Source organism: Rutilus rutilus (genome assembly GCF_951802725.1).
Source record: "Rutilus rutilus genome assembly, chromosome: 18".
Lineage (NCBI taxonomy): Eukaryota > Metazoa > Chordata > Actinopteri > Cypriniformes > Leuciscidae > Rutilus > Rutilus rutilus.
In genome coordinates, this window is record NC_140231.1 from 28,506,342 (window position 1) to 28,529,873 (window position 23,532).

At 36.4% G+C, this 23,532-nt stretch overlaps 1 protein-coding gene across 4 annotated transcripts in view; it reads left to right on the forward strand.

Moving 5' to 3' along the window:
- Window positions 1-23,532, forward strand: part of pde8b (phosphodiesterase 8B) — a 58,432-nt gene extending 34,900 nt beyond the window's left edge. For 2 of the 4 annotated variants that reach the window (XM_084387629.1, XM_084387631.1), the window contains exons 10-23: window positions 133-187; window positions 3,930-3,981; window positions 4,888-4,911; window positions 5,302-5,379; window positions 5,738-5,814; window positions 7,357-7,521; window positions 12,324-12,381; window positions 14,460-14,589; window positions 14,701-14,899; window positions 17,911-18,128; window positions 18,211-18,349; window positions 18,432-18,599; window positions 19,419-19,548; window positions 21,946-23,532. In XM_084387629.1, the coding sequence (XP_084243755.1) occupies window positions 133-187; window positions 3,930-3,981; window positions 4,888-4,911; window positions 5,302-5,379; window positions 5,738-5,814; window positions 7,357-7,521; window positions 12,324-12,381; window positions 14,460-14,589; window positions 14,701-14,899; window positions 17,911-18,128; window positions 18,211-18,349; window positions 18,432-18,599; window positions 19,419-19,548; window positions 21,946-22,055 (1,603 nt within the window). In that variant the 3' untranslated portion in view covers window positions 22,056-23,532. The remainder of the gene's footprint in view (window positions 1-132; window positions 188-3,929; window positions 3,982-4,887; window positions 4,912-5,301; window positions 5,380-5,737; window positions 5,815-7,356; window positions 7,522-12,323; window positions 12,382-14,459; window positions 14,590-14,700; window positions 14,900-17,910; window positions 18,129-18,210; window positions 18,350-18,431; window positions 18,600-19,418; window positions 19,549-21,945) is intronic. The other 2 variants (XM_084387630.1, XM_084387632.1) reach the window with 1 other exon arrangement.

Genomic DNA, 23,532 nt, shown 5'->3' on the forward strand with positions numbered 1-23,532 from the left:
TTTTATAAATTAAATATGTAATATTATAAATTATATATTATTTTTATATTCTAAATAAATGGTAGATGGCAGCAATAAAGGTATGTACAAATCAATTACAATAAATAAGTCAATTGTTTCCTTATCTTCTAGAAAAATTCGCCATTTTGTGTCCATCAAGAGGCCTTACAGTGACAACCACAGACAGGTACATTTCTTATCTACTTTCCCATGTGATATTTTCATTAAGATTCCTATTAATCAGTGAGTATCCAATTAATATTGACCAAGCTATTAATTGAGCTCCCAAATTAGCATCAAAACTTTAAGGGTCCTATTTTAACGATCTGAAACGCAAGTGTCAAAGCGCAAGTAACTTTGTGGGCGGGTCTTGGCACTGTTGCTATTTTCTCGGCGGGATAAATGACTCTTGCGCCTGGCGCAAATCTAAAAGGGGTTGGTCGGAAGAAGCTTCATTATTCATAGGTGTGGTTTGGGCGTAACGTGAAATAAACCAATCAGAGCGACATCTCACATTCCCTTTAAGAGCAGGCGCGCTTGTTCTAAAGCGGATTCCTATTATAACGGCGGATTTGCCAGGCACACGACAGGAGCGGTTCAAGGCCGAGGAGACCGACGTTCTCGTCAGGGACGTTGGGGATGGAGAAACACACCCAAATTAACTTTGGTTAAACAGGCGTATGATAATTTGGGTAAATGTGTAAGCTAGACGTATGCTTTTATAATAAAATGTCTATCTATCTATCTATCTATCTATCTATCTATCTATCTATCTATCTATCTATCTATCTATCTATCGTAATAATGTATGATTTGCAAAAATAACTGCTGCATCTGTGTGTAGATGAGAGAATCAAAGTATGCGCGTTGTGCACAGGCTACATTGATTAAGGCCAAGCATGCGCCCTTAAAATAGCACATGAATAACATGCGCAACGCGCCACTGACTTTAAACTGTTTTTTTTTTTCGGTCAGTGCCGGAATTGTTTTCTAAACCTGTAAAATAGCATGAGGGAACGTTTGCATCGGAACACGCCTCCTCTTTGCGCTGAACCGCCCCGGGGAGCGCAAGTGTATTTCTTAGTTAACCGACGTGCTTCTGTGGAGGGAAAAGTCCGCTTTGCGCGGGTGCAAAATAGGAATGATACATGCGTCGGTGTACAAAGTCAATTGCGCTGGGTGCAAGATAGGGCCCTAAGTGTGCAAGGCTCATGGGAACGGCAGTGGGCAGAAATGTTAGCTACGCTAAACCATCCATCCTGACAGACCAGTGTCAGAGAGCCAGACGGGCGTCAGAGTTATTAATAACCCTCCACAGGCTCAAGTCTAAACCCTGCTGTTAGTTCTAGCATTAGGTGGAGCTGCTGATCAGAAAGGCCCGTGAGAAACAGACACACTGACGCGTGTGTGAAATAGCTGTAGCTTTACTCACTGGTGTTAGTATTACCATTCACACACTCACTCGCATCTGTGTCTGTTACAAGCCTTACAAAAATCTACCATGGTAACTAACCCTAGTTTCTGTCAGAATGCAGTGGATAGTAGACTAGACTAGAATCAAATCTTTATTGCCGTCCAACTGGGTCAGTGGAAGCTTTTGTTAAGTAGCTTTCATGAGGCATTTAGCAAGTGTTTTTGTCTTGTTATTCAACAAAAATACCGTAACTTCCTTAACACAAGATACATTTATTTAAAAAGCAAAAATAATATGGCTTGTCTTCAGAGAATATAATTAGAATTTATTTTTCTTACCTTATTAGCAAATACTTTTTTTCTTATCGTAAGCATAAACCCCACACAATTTTGTTAAAAGGATATTTAAAACAAGGAAAAACAATATCTACACCACCGTTCAAAAGTTTGGGGTCAGTACATTGTTACAGTACAACAGTACATAACTGTTTTCAACATTAATAATAATAAGAAATGCTTTTTTTTAAGCAGCAAATCAGCATATTAAAACGATTTCTGAAAGATCATGTGACACTGAAGACTGGAGTAATGATGCTGAAAATTCACCTTAACATCATAGGAATATATTACATTTTTAAATATATTCAAATAGAAAACAGGTAACACTATTACTGTATTTTTAATCAAATAAATGCGTCTTCGGTGAGCATAAGAGACTTCTTTCAAAAATATAAAAAATATAAAAAATCTTACTGACACCACATTTTTTAATGGTATTCTCAGAAAACAAGTTCTGTCAGGACCACTATCGTCAAATACGACTGACAATTAGCATACAGTTAGGACTGGCGGTATGGTTCTGTTAAGGGCTAGAACTCCCTGTGCATCCCTGCAGCCTAGCATGGATAAGAGCAGGGAGAGCACCAATGAATGTATGCAAATATAAACCAAATATATTTTACAACATAATTCGAGAATTTCAAGGGGAATCAGAATGCCAAATCCTGACTGGGCGAGAGGAGGAGCTGGGAATGGAGGAGGGTAATTAGATCCTGAGAAACACGATAGCTGCTGATAATACTGAAGGAGCTTATATATGAATACAGTGATAGGCGTCGTATTCCTATAAGTAGACGTGGATCAGCTGAGAGTCAGCTGATGCGAGCTTGACTAACGTGACCTGCCAGAACTGACGCTACGCTTGATTTTTAATATCTGCAAGTTTTCTCCGATATTTTTCTTAGATAATTTAACTGGAAAACATGACAGAGATATTAAGAAATGTATGAAATTAAATGCGCATTACAAAGTTCCTCTGGATTAACCGAGATGAAAGTAATGCAGTAATTATCAGAGCAGAGGGCATGTAGTAAATCTTCTCCTGTGGTGCAGTGAGGGTGTTTGTCGTGTAACCTGTGGTCTCGGTTTATCAGATTGTGTGACCTCATCCTTCAGGACGATGTAACTAGGCTCTTTAATCCTCTTACCTACATGGCATCTATTTTTGAGTGTGTGTTTGTGCACGTATATGAGTGTGAAAGTATATGTAATACAGCCATGTTCTATTCCTGCCAGTAGCATGTAACTTTTACTAAAGCGCAACCGTCACACTGCATAGATTCATTTTTGGCAGTGCTCTCTAATCTCTAACCTAAGACTGAAAATCCTGTTTCTTTCATTCAAAAGTTGATCATGTTAAAAGGATTAAATGGATTGCAGCGGGCAGGATTTCCACCTAGGTGAACTCAACAATTGCTTAACCCAAGTTCTGATCAGGCACAAACCAGACATTGTGATAAATCCTCTGTTCAATGTTTATCTAAATGTCTATCTTAACTAGCCACAACAAACGACGGGCAACAAGACATTTTGTTAGATGCTTGGTTTTCAGTCACAATGTGTGATTAAACATGAATTGCAAGTTAAAATTATTTATTATTGCAATGACAGCTGAATTTTCAGCAGTCTTTAGTGTCACATGATCCTTCAGAAATCATTCTAATATGATGATTTGATGCTCAAAAAACATTATTATGAATGCTGGAAAGAGTTGTGCTGCTTCATATTTTTGTGGAAACTGGGACAAAAAAATTTTTCAGGATTCTTTGATGAATAGAATTAATTGTTAACAGTATAAATGTCGTTACTGTCACTTTTAGTCAATTTAAGGCATCTTTGCTTAATAAAAGTATTAATAAAAAAATCGTACTGACTTAAAACTTTTTAATGGTATTTATATTTAATTAAACTTAACAATGTTTATATTTAATATTATATTTAATCATATTTAATGTATTCATATTTATGTTAATATTTCACTTTTTAAATAAAAGAGTTCAAAAGCATTTCTATTTTTGCGATGGTATTGAAATTAGTATCAAGACTGGGATTGGTATGGGCTACTAAAATGTTGGTAGTGTGACAACCACATGGCATATTGTGTGTGTGTGCGTGTGTGTGTGTGTGTGTGTGTGTGTGTGAGAGAGAGAGAGCTGATTAGAGATCTGTTTTTGCAGGTTCATAAGTTGAACAAAGAAGACAAAAGCTGTGGTGAAAACTCACAATCAGGTACAATACCAGACCGTCTCACTTTATTGTATTTGTTTATTATTTGTGTTTGAATCCCTCATGCACGATTGCTTAATTAGCACACTGGAACCCATAACAGGTCTTTATAGATTTGGTTTGTGTGACATGCTGTGAAGCAAACAAAAGCATGATTGAAAATGCACAGATCAATGCTGCATTGAGAAGTAGAGAGAAAAGATAGAGAGATAGGTCATGGTGCAGAATAGACAGATGGCTGCAGTGCACCCTGGGACTGTCAGACTGGTAAAATTAGCCATAATAATTTGCCTGCCAATATATTTGCATGCATGTGCATATGTTACATGACACAATAAAAGTAACAACGGTTACCATTTCACATCATTTGTGCTGTTTTCTAGGGCAAGAATCACTGTTATTATTGTTTATACTACAATAAATAAATAAAAAAATGGTGTAAAATGAAAAAGAGAATTTTTTTTATTAAAGAGTGGTCCTATTTTCTTACAGAGTGGTCCTTATACTAATGGGTTCATTTAAGTAATTTAATTCAAATAAAAATTAACTGTATAAATTAACTGTAAAAAGTATTTATATAAATGTATATAAATCTCTCTCTCTCTTTCTCTCTCTTTCTCTCTCTCTCTCTCTCTCTCTCTCTCTCTCTATATATATATATATATATATACATTTTTATTAATACTTTTTATTTTTAAAGTCTTATAAGGCTGTAATGCATTAATAATAATAATAATTATTATTATAATAATATAGTAATGGTTTGAGCAACCACTAACCCTTTAATATTTAATTGTGGTGTTTAACTAGTTGATGTGATATGAATTATACCTCAAACCTAGCAACTTTTTGAGGAAAGGTGTGTTATCACTTTTCTAAGCAATCAGACTTACAATTTTTGTTTTGCAGATTTCAACATACCAAAATATCAGAGTAAGCAATTACCTAGCAACCACCCAGAGCACCATAGCAACCACTTGGTGACACCCTGCAGCCTTCTAGAAGACCTTATCAACTGTATAGCAATGCAATAAAACCCAAACAATCACCTAATAGACCTTAGCAACTGCGTAGCATTGCCCTGGTAGCCACCCAATACATGCATCAGCAGCTTTTTCATTAAACAAATTTGAGCATCTAGTCGTTTTTAGTGTCAGTTACTTCATGAAATCACTGCTGTGCTTGTGATGATGTTGATCATAGTAATGATGATGATGATGATGAAGGTAAAAAATAGTGATGCTGGTTGGCTGTGTAAGAGATGATTAATGTAGTTGCTTCTTTGTGTACGTGTGCACTCATTCCTCTTTTGTGTTTATCCAGAGTGCAATTCCTTACGTCACAAGGACCGGAGGAAAGAGTCTGTGGACATCAGATCTATCAGCTCTCACAGCAGCGATGGTAAGAGAAAGAGAGGATGCGTTTCATCAGAATACGCCATAAATAAGGGAAAGCAAATCCCTTTAACAGTTTTGAAGTAATTATGAAGAGAAACGGGAAAAAAAAGCAAGGGAAAACGAGAGATTTGTGCTTATGTGTGCAGACTGTGCACATGTGTGTTTAATGTATTTCTGTTTTATGAGTCAGGGTGTGCATGTGTGTGTGTGTGTGTGTGTGTGTGTTAGCTCTGGCTAAGAGGGGCTTTTTGTGACGTAGTTTGATGACATCAGCACACCCACAGTCTCAGTGCACTCTGACGCAGATGGAGCTATTTAAAGAGCTCTTTTCTTCTCTCTCTCTCTCTCTTTCTCTCTTTCAGCTCCCAGTCTACAGAATCGCAGATATTCTTCTATGGCCCGAATCCACTCCATGACTATTGAGGCTCCGATCACTAAGGTACACCTGCATTATTATACACACCTAAATACAAAAAGCCATAAACCTTTATAACCCCCCCACCCACCCACCTACACACCCACACACACACACACACACACACATCACTAAAGAGAACTACAACCACTTCTACACTCAGACCTTTAAAGACCATTATAACTACCTGCATCAATACATAATCATCTGACAAGAAGTAGTACATCAAAATCTATAGTAAACAATAAGCTGTTAAATTTGACTCTGGATGACAGGAAGAGGAATTTACTGAATTGCAATTCACAGAAATTCTGGAAAATTATGTGTCTATCTATCTGTCTGTCTCTCTCTCTCTATCTGTCTGTCTGTCTCTCTCTCTCTCTATCTGTCTGTCTGTCTATCTATATATCTATCTATCTATCTATCTATCTATCTATCTATCTATCTATATATATATATCATTCTGTCCATTTGTCTGTCTATCTAACTATCTGTCGTTCTGTCTATCTGTCTATATATATATATCTGTCTGTCGGTGTATCGATCTGTCTATCTATCTATCTATCTATCTATCTATCTATCTATCTATCTATCTATCTATCTATCTATCTATCTATCTATCTATCTATCTATCTATCTATAGTACCTATCTATCTACAGTATCTATCTCTTTCTATCTGTCTGTCGGTGTATCGATCTGTCTATCTGTCCATCTATCTATCTATCTATCTATCTATCTATCTATCTATCTATCTATCTATCTATCTATCTACAGTATCTATCTCTGTCTATCTATCTGTCTGTGTCTCTCTCTATCTCTCTTATCTGTCTGTCTGTCTGTCTATCTATCTATCTATATATATATCATTCTGTCCATTTGTCTGTCTATTTAACTATCTGTCGTTCTGTCTATCTGTCTATATATATATATCTGTCTGTCGGTGTATCGATCTGTCTATCTGTCTGTCCATCTATCCATCTATCTATCTATCTATCTATCTATCTATCTATCTATCTATCTATCTATCTATCTATCTATCTATCTATCTATCTATCTATCTATCTATCTATCTATCTATCTATCTATCTATCTATCTATCTATCTATCTATCTATCTATCATCTATATATCGTTTCAAGGCTTTTTAAACTTTTCAAACTTTCCAACAAGCCTTTGTCAAGCTAAAACTCAGTCTTTACAAACTTAGATTTTTCTAGCAAAAAAATAGCAGTAATGTGGATTTATTTGAATTTTAATTCATTTTACATTTTATATCCATCCATTCAAATTTAAATGCTAACTTTGAATCCTCTCTGTCACTTCAATTCTAATTCAGTTCAGCTGACACAAAACCCGGAGACACGCGCTGAACACCTTTGTCTGCTGTGGTATATTTACGATTACTTGAACATGACTCAGGATTTGTTTGTGACAATGGAAGCAATGGAAGTGTCAAAAGGGGAAATTCTTTACAGAGATATTTATGGATCTAAACCTTTGATAAGTGGTTTGTAGTTGTCTCTCACCCTCTGTCTTCAGTCTGCCTGTGTTTTGTTGCCTTTATAGGTGATAAATATCATTAACGCAGCACAGGAGAGCAGTCCCGTGACAGTAGCGGAAGCTCTGGATCGTGTTCTGGAGATTTTGCGGACCACCGAACTCTACTCACCCCAACTGGCCTCAAAAGAAGACGACCCCCACACCAATGACCTGGTGGGAGGGCTCATGAGTGTAAGTGGAGGTTCATGGGTCATCTAGCATGTCTAATACTGACTCTATTACAAGCATTCACCTTTTATTCTTAAAGCTATTATATTTTATTACTAACCTATTTATTATTTTATATCTTTATTTCAAAAGAGCAAGATCAATCTTGTTTCCATCATATGACTCTTGTTTGGAACTAAATGACACAACAGACTACAAGTCATCTCAAACCACATGATACACAGAAATAGCCTTAAAATCCTCTTCAAACACATACAGTACAAAAACATCATAAACAGTACAGATCAATATTAGACAGCCGAGAAATTCCACAGACTGATTTCATCTACGCAAATAAAAACTAGAGCAGATTTTTTTAGCAGAGAATCATCCTTACGGGAGATATTCAGACTTGCTCTGCCAGGAAAAAGTTCTTAGAGTGTGTGACTGTATGTCAATGGCAGTCAGTAGATGTGAATGCTCTTATTTTTGTGGCACAGATACATTGGCACAGGGTGTTTCACAGTTAGCCAGCAGTCTGTGATGACAGTGCCGCGCTTGTTTACACATTAGTCTATCTGTATGACATCCCCATGTCTCCCGCTTTGAAAGTATTCCACTTTACCAAGAGTTGTTAGACTGAAGGAGTCTTCACATAGACAGAGGTTTGCAGGGACACGCAGCACAGAAGTCACTGATTTGAGAGGTGGTGATTTCAGGAAGCATGATACTAGTTGAACATCATGTCAATGCACAGTGATGCAGTGATTAACAGTGAAGCTCAAATTATCAGCTTCCTGATATAGCTGGATACAAATACTAAGGAGTTTTAACGGTTTACTTTTTGGCTGCAGACACGAGTTGGAAGATTGTTAGTTGGCAGGGTTCCCACGGTCCTTGAAAGCTTGGTAATATCAGGCCAGGACAAAGGTTATTGAAATTTCTAATTATACTCAGTTATAAAACATTTCATTAGCATTTGAATTTAAAATATTTCGAAATATTTCTTTCTAAAATTATGACATTGAATATATGTACTTTTAAAAAATTCATTTTTGTTTATACTTTTAAAACTGCTTAATTGTTAGGACCAGATTTACTAGACAGGGCAAAATAGCACGAGAGCGCAAAAGCCAGTCAATTGACGAGCGCAAACCTTAGTAAATCACCTTGCATGATTCATTTAAGTACTCGCCTCCATAAATTTTGCATCTGAAAGAGAAACTCCTACAAATGCATATGCAATAAGGTCAGCTGCTGCAAAAAATAACTGTTCACGCCTTTGAAGTGCTAATTTTTCACTGCGTGTCTTTAGTAAGTCCTGACAGTAGTTTTTATAATAGCTGACACAGCCAAACGATATTTTTAAATATCAGGAAAAAACACTTACAGCTCTTTTTATTGATTTTACAAAAATCACAAACATTTATACAAAATTTCCAAACACAACAAACAAAACTATCATTTGTCACATTCTCAATTGCACATTAAATTATTTCAGTTCACAGGAAATGCCATTTTTAAAATGGTTTGCACAGCTATCGATATAAAAACTAACTATAAAAACTGGTTACACTTTATTTTAAGGTGACGTAGTTACATTGTACTTGCTCAAATAAGTACTAAGTAATATTAATTAACTACATTACTGTAGAGTTACGGTTAGGGTTAGGGTTTGGTTTAGGGTTAGTTACTTGTAATTATGCATAATTTACTGTTATTACTATAGTAAGTACATGTAGTAACGTGTAACTACTTCACCTTAAAATAAAGTGTTACCTAAAAACTATTTTCAAAAGTAACAAATATTGTTATACAAATAAAAAAATATGAATAAGAATAAGCTCAACCTGGCCTCGCCAACATTTTTGCTTATTCCGTGGGCGGGGATTATTTAAATGAGGAACATTTTGACTTCATAAGATCTGGAAAAAGTGCGTTGTAGTCCAAACAAGCTGTTCGTTGTAGTTCTTAAAAAGTGGATTCTGTTAAATAAAATATCTCCCTTTGGAGTGGACTTTGAGCTTTGTAATCTCGCAGATATTTTTCATGCTCAAACAGCAACATTACACACTAACTAAAGTCGAAAAAGTGAAACATCTCCTTTAAGAAAGGAGAGGGTATCCACCTTATTCCTACGCTCCATAACGCTTTGCGCAAATTATGGGTGTAACTTCCGTTAAGCTGTAAACAATCAGTGAAAAGGCTCGCTCTATGAACGCAATACATTAAAAAAGTGTCACAATGAGATGACATTAATCTACTCATCCTTCAACCATCGAACATTAAAAGGAAACTTAAAAGTGTAAAAGCATCAACAAGGTAATTTCAACAGACCAAATAACCCCAAAACCCCCAAATTGACAGCTTATCCAGTCAAACTGACAGATCAGCTTTATTTGTAGGGCAACCATATGATTTGAAATTATTCGTTTCAGCCTTTTTGAATGGAAGTTCCCCAAACCGGAAGTGCCACCCATAATTCAAAACACAGCAAGGTCGTCAGGAATACGGTGGATAGGAAGAGTAGAATAGGGAAAAGGAGAGGGAGCAGATAGTGGAAAGTATAAGAGGAGAAATTGAAAGAAGACATGAACAGAAAGGAAGAGAATAGCAGGATGAAAGAGGAGTGAAGAGACACAGAAGGTATAGACTTTCAAATGAAATGGGAGTCACCCTAATTGACCATGTAATAAATCATGGCCTCTTCTTGAGAGAAACCAGAAACCAGATCCAAAGTGTTACTATGGCATTCTTTGCTTAGAGGTAAAAGGAAGTTTTAAATACCTTTTGCTGTGGTAACATCCCAACACCGTTCACACTGATGAGAGCGCCGTTTAAGTGAATTTGTAAGTGCTGCGCACTTTCCTCTCAATAACAAAATAAACATACAAGAAAAATAACAGCGGTGAGAAAACATCTGATCATAGCGATTTAGATTTAGACCAGCTCTGCAATTCAGCACTATCCAATCAAGTCACGTCACGTTTATTTATACCACTTTACAATATTGCTTAACAGTTTTTAAAAAATGCTTAGACACTAAAAGTGTTACTTGAGGCTCACTCAGTGAAACCATTCACTCATATATCTAATCCTCAGATCAAGTCTGCAAAACTGCAAGCACATTATATGCTTCACACTCTTAGTTTGCATTTGTAAAACATACTTTTTTACTTATTATTTACATTAGACACATCATTCAAAACTAACAGCTCTTGTGTTTCATTCATAAAACACTGCCATTTAAATGACACATTTATTTTCCGATTACCTACATCAAACGCTCGTGTGAAAACACTTATACATAAATTGATCACTTAAAAATCAAAACTCAATTTTTCAGAAAGAAATAAATAATTTTTCCCCCTTGCATTTCTGTTTATTTTGTAAATAATAAATATATACTGAATATGCAACAAGTCAAGTCACCTTTATTTCTATAGCGCTTTACACAATACAGATTGTTTCAAAGCAGCTTCACAATAGAAACAAATTCAAATTCTGCTGTAAAGCAATAGTGTCATTATTCAGATCGAGTCAGTTCAGTTCAGTTCAATAAATGTAAAGTTTATCAATTGTGCATACAGACTGTATATACAGTGTATTTATGCTCATACATGTATGTGTGACAAGCTCCTGTACACTGAACAAGCAAAAGACACAATAGAGTAGTGTTTTACATTTTAGTTTTGTGTTTGTGTGGCTTATCATTTAATGGTTTGTGCGTAGAGTTACTATGCAAAAACACATTTTTTAGAAGAGTTAAAATAGTTTTGAACGAAGTGTTTGCTTTTGCAAAACATCTTGTGTGTGTATTTTGTGGTTTTGAGAAATGGAGCTATAGTTTCAGAAATTGTGTGTAAGCAATTTAAAAAAAACTGTAAAGCCACAAATATCATGACTATTACAGGCCTACTGTAATTTGAGACATTTACTGAAGAAATTTATTACAAACAGAAAGACGTATAGGACAGGGAAATTTCATGTCAGAGCTGGATTTTAGCGAACACCGGTTTAGCAGCGGTACACGAGTGGAGCGTTCGCTTGGGACGGAAAAACGTATAAAACAAAACTCCTCATTGAAGAAATTAACGAAAAATATGTTTTTTCATTAGTGTATTTGTGTCTTTAGCTGAATATACAGAACAGTTGTGTGTCTATAGCTGAATATTACTATTTTTTCTGTATTTTTGAGCAAATAAATGCCTAAGAGACTTTTTTTGAAAAACATTTAAATATCTTACTGACCCCAAACTTTGAAACGGTAGTGTAGCTCTGAATCCTAAAAATGCTAAATAACTACAAGCCAGATTCAGGTCGCTTCCTTTCATAATTGTCACTTTTTTTCTGTTACATGAAGGTCAAGCGGATGCGATGCACAAATCCCAAGAGTTTTAATGACCTTTTTGGTGGGTGACCTTTTGAGGGAGAGGTCAGAGGTCAATTACACAGCGAAATATCCGGGTTGAGATAGTGCAGCTGGAAGCCTGTGATCATTACAGACGGGATGTGTGTGTGTCATATTTATGCATGTAGAGTTCTATTATCCTACGCCTGCAACATCTCAGACAGAGTTTGTTTTAAGTGCTGGATGAGTCTATTTGAATCTGGATCTGTTTTCTGTGTGTTTAATATCCTCCAGGCCTGATAAATGGCTTTTCTCATGAGAGCGTGCAAGCGCGAGTGAGTTATGGGTTGCGTGGTAGTGCTGTGCTTAAGTGTGTTGTTATGATTATGTTGGCTGGAAACGATATTTTGGCTTCCTCAAGTCTTTTTCTTTTATTTCAGTCAGATATATTGATGTGTATTTTTCTTCAATTCAGGATGGACTCAGAAGGCTCTCTGGGAACGAGTACGTCTTCTCCAAAAGTGCATTACAAAGTAAGTTCTCGCCCTGAAAATTATTATTATAATACAGGTTGGATGAAAAGTTGGATGTTGTAAACTAGCTTTGAATAAACTGTTAATAAAGACAGAATGAATAAAACATTTGCCCTATTTACCTTCTTGGATTGTAAGGCCCAACCCAACGACAGTTTCCTATAAGCAAGTGAAGGTTTCTGAATTCGGTAAAGTAATTTAATTCCAATTAAACTTTTATCTGACTCCATTCGAAGTTAGGTTGAATGCCAATTGGTTATTTGTCAATAGTATATATTTTATTTTTACGCATTTGATTATTCTATTTAACTCTTTATTGAAATTGCACTTGTTCATCCAGATTCCTACAGTATAACACTTCGAGTCTCGCACTGGCAAGAGTATACGATCTTATAATCACGAACTCGTCAGTCTTGGTCATTAGACAAAGGTGATTGACTAATATTCGATATGGCCGTACTCTACTTGCTCATTCTAGAATGTGGAAATAGATCTGAACACACTTAATTACAGTTTTTCTCAGTCGCTTTGGTGCATTTCTCCAGTGAAAGTCAAGATTCACCTGCACTATTCATCAATTTATGGCACATTTACAAAAAGTCTAATAGAAATGTGTAGAAAATACGCTTGACAGTTTATGACAACTATATCAACCACTTATACGATGAACTAATGACTAGATGTTTTGAGGGGTAAGACTATTGCACAGAGAACTATTTAATACATTTTGAGCAACATGGTATTAGCAACTGATAATGTAGGAAACCGCAGACAATTGTATATAATCGATTGCATGAATGTACCAAAGCAATCGCAACTTGTTTAAAAGAATGAGAAACTGCTTTTATGATGTGCACTAGTGACTAGATGATGTGGAGGTTGAACAAGTAGTTCTGATCTGAGAAATGCACCAAAGCGACGGAGAAAAACTGTAAGGCAAGATTATATCTAACCAGAGGTCATGACCATTATTACCATAGAACCAAGCTGACCAACTTATCTTCTTCTAATGGTAACTTTGTATAATCATGCCGTGGTTTCCCTTTCCCACGTACACTTAGTTAGAATAGTATTACAATAATCAGAGGTTGAGGTTCACCCTATTTAGATTGGTCTAACAACACTCTATTGCTCTAAACGGAAAACCCATTATTAGCCTCTGCAGTTTAAGTATACATTGACTAATGCCAATGTGTTAGTCTGAGCTCTAAAATGTCAGTCGGCATGCCACAATGCTCCACCTAAGCTGTATTTTAGTCCGTTACTAACCTGAGCATAGATTTGTGGTGTTAGATGCATACCTGACATTAGAAAAAAATACAGAATGCTGAGTGTCTGAGGACATTCAGCTTTACGGGTTGATCTGACTACAAATCTCGCCTTGAGCCTCCGGCAACATCTCTTTAAATACTCAGACCAAGACAGAAACCTCTTTCAAATGGAAACATGAGATAACAATGGGAATTTGCATTACTCAAGTCTCCAGACCGGGGTAGTTTACACCTTACTGAGGGACAGAAGGAAATTTGCTTTAGAGCACACCCACCACAGTAAGTTAAATATCTCTAAACTCTTAAAGCATTTTTTAGCTTTTGGTTTACTTCTGTGGGAATGGGACTTTTGTACCAGCCGCACTGAGACATTTCAAATGATATCAAACAATACAGGATCATACCATGATTATATCATAGTATTCACTTAAACATTATTAATTACAATTAGATTATGCAGAAAATGGCTAGGAAATGTCGAACAAAGAAAATGGAAAGCTTATATTATTTGATATACAAAAAATATATATTTTAAAATACATAATAGTGTTGAAATTTAAAATATAATGCGTATTATTTAATAGTAATTTATTCAAAATATACTCAAAAATATTTTTACTGTATATTAAGGTATTACTATTAAGTATTACAAATTAATGTTAAATGTCTGTTTTACTCAAGACATGTACAATTCCACTCAGGGTGTTTGTTGTACATTTTTGATTGATGATAATTTGGGTGTCTGAATTATGTTTTTGTTTCTTTCTGCCATATTCCATCTTGACCCTGAACCTTTGACCCCCTCAGATATGAGTCAGAGTCAGCTGGCAGTACCTGTGCCGTTAAACGACATCCCGCCATCCATCGCAGAGCTGCTCAATGAGGAGGAATGCTGGGAATTCAATATCCTGGAGCTGGAAGCAGCTACACACAAAAGGTACCATAAATTTAGATCATTATTCTGTTCACTTCGTGGTATAAAACTTTATTTTTGTTGGGAAAAGTTCTGAGTGCTATAGTGTGTGTGTGTGTGTGTGTGTGTACACAGGCCGCTCTCATACCTGGGTCTGAAGATCTTCTCTGCTTTTGGTGTGTGTGAGTTCCTGAACTGCACAGAGGCCACATTGCGTTCGTGGCTGCAGGTGATCGAGGCTAATTACCACGCCTCCAACTCCTACCACAATTCTACACACGCCGCAGACGTTCTGCACGCCACAGCCTACTTCCTGCGCAAGGACCGAGTCAAGGTAACCCTGACAACCAATCAGAATACAGAAACAGAAATGTCTCAATTTATACTTTGGTTAAAGGTAAGGTCAAAGAAGTGCCTTAGCCTTTTCACACGTAAGTTTAAAATATTCTGGCTGACCCCCCCAGCGTGAGTTTTTCAAGGTGACCGTTATTTAGAACCTGTCACTTTATTGTTTCCATGGTGACGCGTCATTGCTTGTCACGTGACACACCGTAACCACAACAGGGCTGCATTCAGCCCCGACAAAACGTTGCACACCGTTTTTTAAACAGAAACGGTGATGCGTTGAACACACTGTTCTGATGACGCAAAGAGTTGCAACTATGGCAGCTGAGAAGGCCATTCTTTGTGTTCTTTGTGAAGAATTTTCTGAGCCTGATGAAGTCGGTATAAATATGTGTTTAATACTACAAAATATGCTCGATGTTACAGTTACTGCACATGCCGCCCAGAACAAAAGAGAACATCCCAATCGAGTGAAGGGATTGCTGAAACTGAAATGGAAGCACACATCTTACCTAATTCAGACTAAAACACATCTATTTAGCCTCACATACTGACTTTATTTGTAGTTCATACTGTTTTAATACCCTGTATTTTCTTTCTCATTTTTAGGAAAAGCACTTAATAACCATTGTTTATTTCTATACCAATACACTTGCAATGAAGCTAAAAATATAAACAACTACATCATTATGTTGATATCCTATATTTTTACAATAAAACTTACGACAAACATGTCTTCTAATATCCTCAGTTGTTGCGTATACCGAGCTGCATCGAACACATTTGTAAATTACTTTCCTTGAACCCATTGTGCGAGTTCACTTTAATACCGCGTGCTTTATATACATGTTGCTGCTGATTGGACTGCAGTTCTGACAAACCCACCAAACAAGAGAAAACGTATCTCAAACCCCGGTGCACACCGGTGCACGCCGTTTCCAGGAAACATGGCGTTCAACCCGGAAACCGTAGCAAAACGTTGCGCACCGTTTTGAACTTGAACGTGCCCCAGCACTGAATGAATGATGATCTGCTTTTATGTCATTTTTCCTTTTTTATTAAAAATATTCACAAATGTATTAGCTGTAGCATGAAATATCTGATATTCCGATTGTCATATATGTGCAAGTGGATGTGTTTTGTTGTTTAAACACCTTTATAACGATCGCGTTAGTTGTGCTGTATGCGCGATGTAGAGAATCAGATCTGTTGGATTTACAAAAACGTCAATTCATCCACTTCTCCCGAAATACATGAAAGTAAGTGGCTGGTGAACTGGGAGAAGAATAGAGTAAACTTTAAAGCTACTTACACAATGTGTATCTGATATGAATAAAACATGTCGTCTACTTATAATGGAAAGGATTATTATTCCGCTTTCATAGATATCAGTGTGTATTTTACAAACTCAAATTCAAACACATACATTATGTGGTTCAAAACACTGAATAGTTGTGATATATGACAGCGCTGAGCGCGTCCGTCTCTAGCTCAGCGAAAGCACGTTTGAATTTAGCAGTTGATCACGTGATGCACTGACTTCTCTAATCACACCTGTGTGATCGTACGCCCCAGGGACCAGCCAAGACTGATCACGCCGGTGTGATCGTACGCCCCAGGGACCAGCCAAGACTGATCACGCCGGTGTGATCGTACGCCCCAGGGACCAGCCAAGACTGATCACGCCGGTGTGATCGTACGCCCCAGGGACCAGCCTAGACTGATCACACCGGTGTGATCGTACGCCCCAGGGACCAGCCTAGACTGATCACGCCGGTGTGATCGTACGCCCCAGGGACCAGCCTAGACTGATCACGCCGGTGTGATCGTACGCCCCAGGGACCAGCCAAGACTGATCACGCCGGTGTGATCGTACGCCCCAGGGACCAGCCTAGACTGATCACGCCGGTGTGATCGTACGCCCCAGGGACCAGCCAAGACTGATCACGCCGGTGTGATCGTACGCCCCAGGGACCAGCCTAGACTGATCACGCCGGTGTGATCGTACGTGCGAAAGGGTTAACTGGCGATTTAGCAAGGCTTTTTTTTGTTTAATCGCAGCATTGGGTTTGATAAATTATTTATGAGTATATTGCAGATTGCTATAAATTTCTAAATAAATACATAAATGTTTTTTTTTATTATAAAAAGTACAAAAATATTTGTAAATAATTATTTATAAATAAATAAATATATAATTCTACAAATTAAATATAAAAATAAAGTTGTGCCATACTGTTAAGTTGCCAAATAAAATCTAAATAATAACTGGATTGAATCTGAATTTTATCAAAATTATCCAGACTTGAATTATGTCAAATAGTGGTTGACTTATATTTCTCAATAACTAATCATCATATTTTTTCTAAATAATGTAAACATAATTTTTATATTATATTATAAAAAATATGTATTGATTGATTATTCAGATACACAAATACATTGTTTACATTTCTTTTCTTTTTTTTTGTAAATTATATTAAGTATTAAAATAATATGAAATTAATATAAAATACAATTTATATAAATAAATGTTCAATTAACTGTTACAGTTGTCAAGTAAAATCAAAATGTAAACTGGATTGAATCAGAATTTTATCAAAATTGCAATATTATTTTATTAAATATTATAAATATATTATACTATATTATATTTTGTTATATTATATTAGTATTTTATATTTTATATAACATACAAAAAATAATATTCATTGATTATTCGAATACAAGTGCTAAACATTTAAATAATAATTTAAATATTAATATTTAACATTCATTTTTAATATTTCTTTTTAATTAAATCTTAATAGTTATTCCAAATTCACTCTAAAACATTTGAAACCGAAATTGTGCATTATTAATTGACGAAGCAAGTTACGTTTCCACAGTTATTGACTGATGCTGTTAATATCAGAGTGTTTAATCAGTCAGTCAACCTAAAAAATGTGGGGTTACTTTTAGACCTTGCCTACACCAACGGTGTCTCTGCTGTGTTTGCAGGGCAGTCTTGACCAGTTAGATGAAGTTGCAGCGCTATTGGCTGCCACGGTCCATGATGTTGATCACCCGGGCCGTACCAACTCATTCCTGTGCAATGCGGGGAGTGAGCTGGCGATTCTGTACAACGACACAGCCGTCCTGGAGAGTCACCACGCCGCTCTCGCATTCCAGCTTACTGTACGAGACAGCAAGTGCAACATCTTCAAAAACATGGAAAGGTATCAGTGTCTGCTTTAATCATACATTTTACATGACTCACATTGGTCCAGTACTAAACTCTCTCAACCTCTCAATATTCAGGACTCAGTTTCGGACCCTACGGCAAGCCATAATTGACATGGTGTTGGCAACAGAAATGACTCGACACTTTGAACACGTCAATAAGTTCGTAAACAGCATCAACAAACCCATGAGTGCCATTGAGGAGACGAGCTCCAATGTAAGACACGTGTTACTGTGTTTCCATACTGTACATTATGTAAGAGTGAAATCTAACCGCTGCTGATCTGCATGTGAAACAGAGTGAAGGCAGTGATTGTGAGGGACAGGCCAGTATTCGCAACTCTCCTGAGAATCGTCTGTTAATTAAACGGATGCTGATTAAATGTGCCGATGTGGCCAATCCCTGCAGACCTCTGGAGAACTGCATCGAATGGGCTGGTCGCATTTCAGAGGAGTACTTTGCTCAGGTAAACACAGTCAGTCACATGTCGAATTTATGTTGTCATTTAACTTTCATAACACAATGTATATCCGATTGAAACGGTAACATCCGAGTATTCAGTAGTAAATAATGTAGGGCAAGACTTGCTTTTATTCATCGGGATTTGATTGGACCATGAGAAGTGTTAAGATGTTACTGCATTTTAATGAAAAATTAAGGTGAAAAAATATATATTTATACAATATCTTTCAGACGTTTGTCACTATATTTCTTCGTTTGCTTTGTTTCTGTTTCGAATAAATTTTTTTTTTTTTTTACTGAATTTTTTAACAGCATTATTACTCTTAGTCTTCAGTGTCACATGATCCTTCAGAAATTATTCTAATATGCTGATTTGCTGCTTAAGAAATTATTATCAATGTTGAAAACATTTGTGCTGCATAATATTTTTTTGGAAACTGTGATATGTTTTTTTCTTTTCAGGATTCTTTGATAAATGAAAAGTTTTGCATTACGGGAATAAATGTATGAATATAGAAAACAGTTGTTTTAAATGTAATAATATTACTGTTACATTGTAATAACGTTACTGTTTTTACTCTATTTTTGATCAAATCAATGCAGCCTTGGTGAGCACATTTTGAAAAAAAACATTTAAATCTCTTTTTACATTTAAAAAAAAAAAACTTTTTTGAACAGTAGTGTGTGTATATATATACAGTATATATTAAATTATGTTGAAGTATTTGTACAATACCATGTTTGTTTTTGTTTTTTTTACAATAGCATGTCTCCACTCTCTAATCATTTGCTTTCTGTGTTTGGACTCTCCCTCTGTCCCTAGACCGATGAGGAGAAAAGACAAGGTTTGCCGGTTGTCATGCCAGTGTTTGACCGGAATACCTGCAGCATTCCTAAATCCCAGATCTCATTTATCGACTATTTCATCTCGGACATGTTTGATGCCTGGGATGGTAAATATACACATACTCACATATGCAATACATTGGTGATTTCTGCCCATTCTAGCAATTAGGGTTGTGCCACATAGATCATCATTTTTACAGTATTTTGATATTTATCTCAAAATGTATGTATTTTGCTTTGAAATTTGCTTTCAGCCTCATAGTAGTGTTATTTTAGTATCACAGAGATACTCTTATGGTTTTTATTAATATTTTGAATTGTTTTTTTTATTTTTTCACTTTCATTTTCACTTTAGTTTAAGTTTTAATAATTTTGCTGTGTTTTTGTCATTTTTATTCGTTGGTGTTGTTTTTTTTATGACTATATTGTTTTTATCAATTTTCATTTCAGTTTTAGTTTTAGTTGTTTTAATATATCAAGGTAAACTAAATGAAAAGAAAAAATGTTTCCTTGGCAACTAGCTGAAATAATATACCTTACAGGATTTTTTTATTATTTTTTTTTATGTTTGTTTTATTAAATGTTTATTTTTTTATGGTTTTAGTTTTAGTTAACTATAATAAACCTTCCTCACAGCCACAGTTGCCAAGATTGAAAGATTAGAAATGTTGTCAAACTAAAATACAGTAAAAAAGCAACAACAACAAAAATTACAGAATTCTGAACAAAAGAAAGAAAATAGTCATTTTTATTCATATGTACACAGACTTAAATAAACATCAATGTTTATCTTCATACTGTATAGTTTACACAAGACTGGTAAAATCCCACTCAGGGGTTTTTTTGTTTTTTTTTGTGACTAAAAAAATGATCTTGAACTGGTGTAATAGATCTTGCCTTAAGATCACTGTGATGATTTGAACTGTTTGTGATGAATTTTATATTTCCTTTGTCCATATAACATAAATATTTCACTCAGCTCTATGAAAAAAAATCCAGGCTCTACAAATATGGAGAAAATTCACCATATATTGAGTTGAAAATTATCATTCTGGTACAAAATATTGTGGAAGCATTATGTACAGTATGTTTGTGTGAGAGTAAGAGAGAGAGAGAGAGAGAGAGAGAGAGTGAGAGAATGCTTTCCCAGGCATCTTTTGACTCATCTGGTTCTCCTAAAAGAGATGAAATGGTCCATTAGCAGCAGAAGATGTTGGACCGGAGGGGTGAAGCACGAGGGTCTATTAGATGGTTGCTGAAAGGTTGTGATAATGTTATCCAGAGGTTGAGATGATTGTGGTGGTGAGCTTTGGAAACTTTAGGTTCAGTGTTTCCCACTGAGCTGAACTCCAGAGAATAAACCTGCGTACTGTCAACACGCAACAGCCGTGATGTCACGGAAACTTTAAAAATCGTGGAGAGGGACAGGGGTGACTGTGTGTGTGTGTGTGTGTGTGTGTGTGTGTGTGTGTGTGTGTGTGTGTGTGTGTGTGTGTGTGTGTGTGTGTGTATGTGTGTGAGAAAGAGAGAGAGAGAGAAAGAATGTGCATCTGTGTGTGTTTCTTTGATTTCCGTAGTCTGGGGTCAGGATGCAGTGAAGCAGAATCTCTTGAGCTCTCCGCAGATTTAGTTCCCAAGGTCACGATCAGGTCAATTTATCATAGAGCTGTGTGTGTGTGTGTGTGTGTGTGTGTGTGTGTGTGTGTGTGTGTGTGTGTGTGTGTGTGTGTGTGTGTGTGTGTGTGTGTGTGTTTGACAGATTCAGCGGGGGGGGCACTGAAAACATACTGAGGAGGATCTGAAAGTGCATCCATATGTGTGAACATACAAATTGCCATATTTACACTCATGCAAACAAAAACATGCACAGTCTACCGTCTGTAGTCCGTCTGCCAGAAACCAATGCAACCGAACAGATGGTAATATGAGGAAAAAGAAAAACATTAGAATCAACAACGTTTGCTTACTGTTATGAAAAAAGACTCTTATCCTCACCAGGGCTACATTTATGTGATAAAAAATACAGTAAAAACAGTAATGATGTGGAATATTATTATAATTTAAAACAACTCTTTTCTATTTTAATATTTTTAAAATGTAATTTATTCCTTTGATGTAAAGCTGAATTTTCAGCATCATTCCTCCAGTCTTCAGTATCACGTGATCCTTCAGAAATCATACTAATATGCTGAATTGATGCTCAAGAAACATTTCTTATTATTATCAATGTTAAAACCATATATGAATTTTATTCAGTTTTGAATAAAAAAAATTGTGAAAACCTTAATTTTTTCAGGATTCTTTAAAGAATGGAAAGTTCAAAAGAACAGCATTTATTTGAAATATAAATATTCTGTACCATGTCTTTACTTTCATTACTTTCACTTTTTCAAGTTGAATAAAAGGTAATTACAGTTATCAGGCTGTCAACTATTGTTAACTGGCCAGACCTAATTCTCTATCTCTCTCTCTCTCTCTCTCTCTCTCTCTCTCTCTCTCTCAAGCATTTGCCAGTTTGCCAGGTCTGATGGAGCATTTGGCGGAGAACTACAAATACTGGAAGAACTTGGATGAGATGAAATGTAAAAGCCTGCGGCCTCCACCTCCTCCGTGAACCCTCATGACTCCCTTACACTCGAGGTCAAAGGTCAGAGGTTGAATGTAGCATCTCTGCCGGGCCTCAAAGATTCCACCCACTGCAACAGCCCTGTTTTCCCTACAACGCTCCACCCCTAGCGACAATCGCCCGGTAACAAGGGTAAAACACAAACAAACGACAAAATGAATGCACTTTATCAGCATACAGTCCTCTTCCAGCATCTTTTTACTTTCTTCACTTCTCTTTTTTTTATCCTCTGTGTTCTTTCAGCTATTTTTAATGATATTTTTTAATGTCTGACGCAAGAAGATAAAGACTGATCTTAGTGCAGCAGAGGACTGTATATACTATATGCGCTAAACTATGGGATGTACACTGGGACTGAAATGTGTATGCTCAGAGAGGTCTGTAACTATACACATGCACATATAATATTTACAGGTATGTGGGGTCATAGATCCAGACGCCAAAAGGGCTTTATTTGGACTCTGAAGCAGTTATAAGGAGGAAAACTGTGTCAGTGGGACTAAACTACTTTGGAAACCACAAAGGACCCAGTAGAGAGCCATGGGGCACTCCCTTCAGTCCTACCACATGTTCCCCCTTATTAATTTGATCAAATTCAATGCAGATGGAATATTTTGACAGAATATTGTCGAGAAGAAGCAAATGTCAAGTTGCCAAACCGGAAGAACTGAAGACTTGCTTGTATTCGGACGATGAATTTGGTATTGATCAGCACTGAACACGATTCAGTGTGTGAGAATGTAAAAACTGCAACGGATCAGCCTGCTGCGGGCTATCATTATTCCAGCATTTTCTGTATCAGAACGACTCAAGCCTTTCTCAGACTCCAAGGACTGGTGTGTAATAATCAATAATTTTGATATAAATAGCCAATAATAACAAAGAATATATTTCTCAGAAACACTGTATATCCAGACACATACTGTAATAACGTGAAGCTTGATGATGCGTGTGTGTGAGCGAGAGAACGAGTGTATGTTATGATGTGCTTAGTGATAAATATGAAGCATATGAGAACATTTTTCACATGGCGGTCAACATTCCTACTTCACGCAATGGTCCGTACGGATGCAACATTCCCTAATCTGTGTGTAAACCTGAACTCCAGCACAGCCCCATAACGAGACCACTGACACATTGACATTTGCTCATGCTGACTGGAGAACTCGCACGTATTATTAGTGTTACACCATTTTTAAGTATTATTTATTTACAAAATGAGCTCAGCTGTATATCGCGTTCGTAATCTCGGTTCTGCTTTTACCATAGACACACATCGCCGACAAGCTTCAAACGTTCACCTTTTGTAGGCCAAAAAGCATCCAGTGCCAAAGTACGTTTATAATCAAACACGATGATGAGTTTTAAACAGATGTTTGGCTGAAGCCGTTGCGACTGAAAAAAAAGAACAAATTTAGATTTCTTGAAATCTGTCACGCTGACCGATTGGTGAGAAGTTTTTACG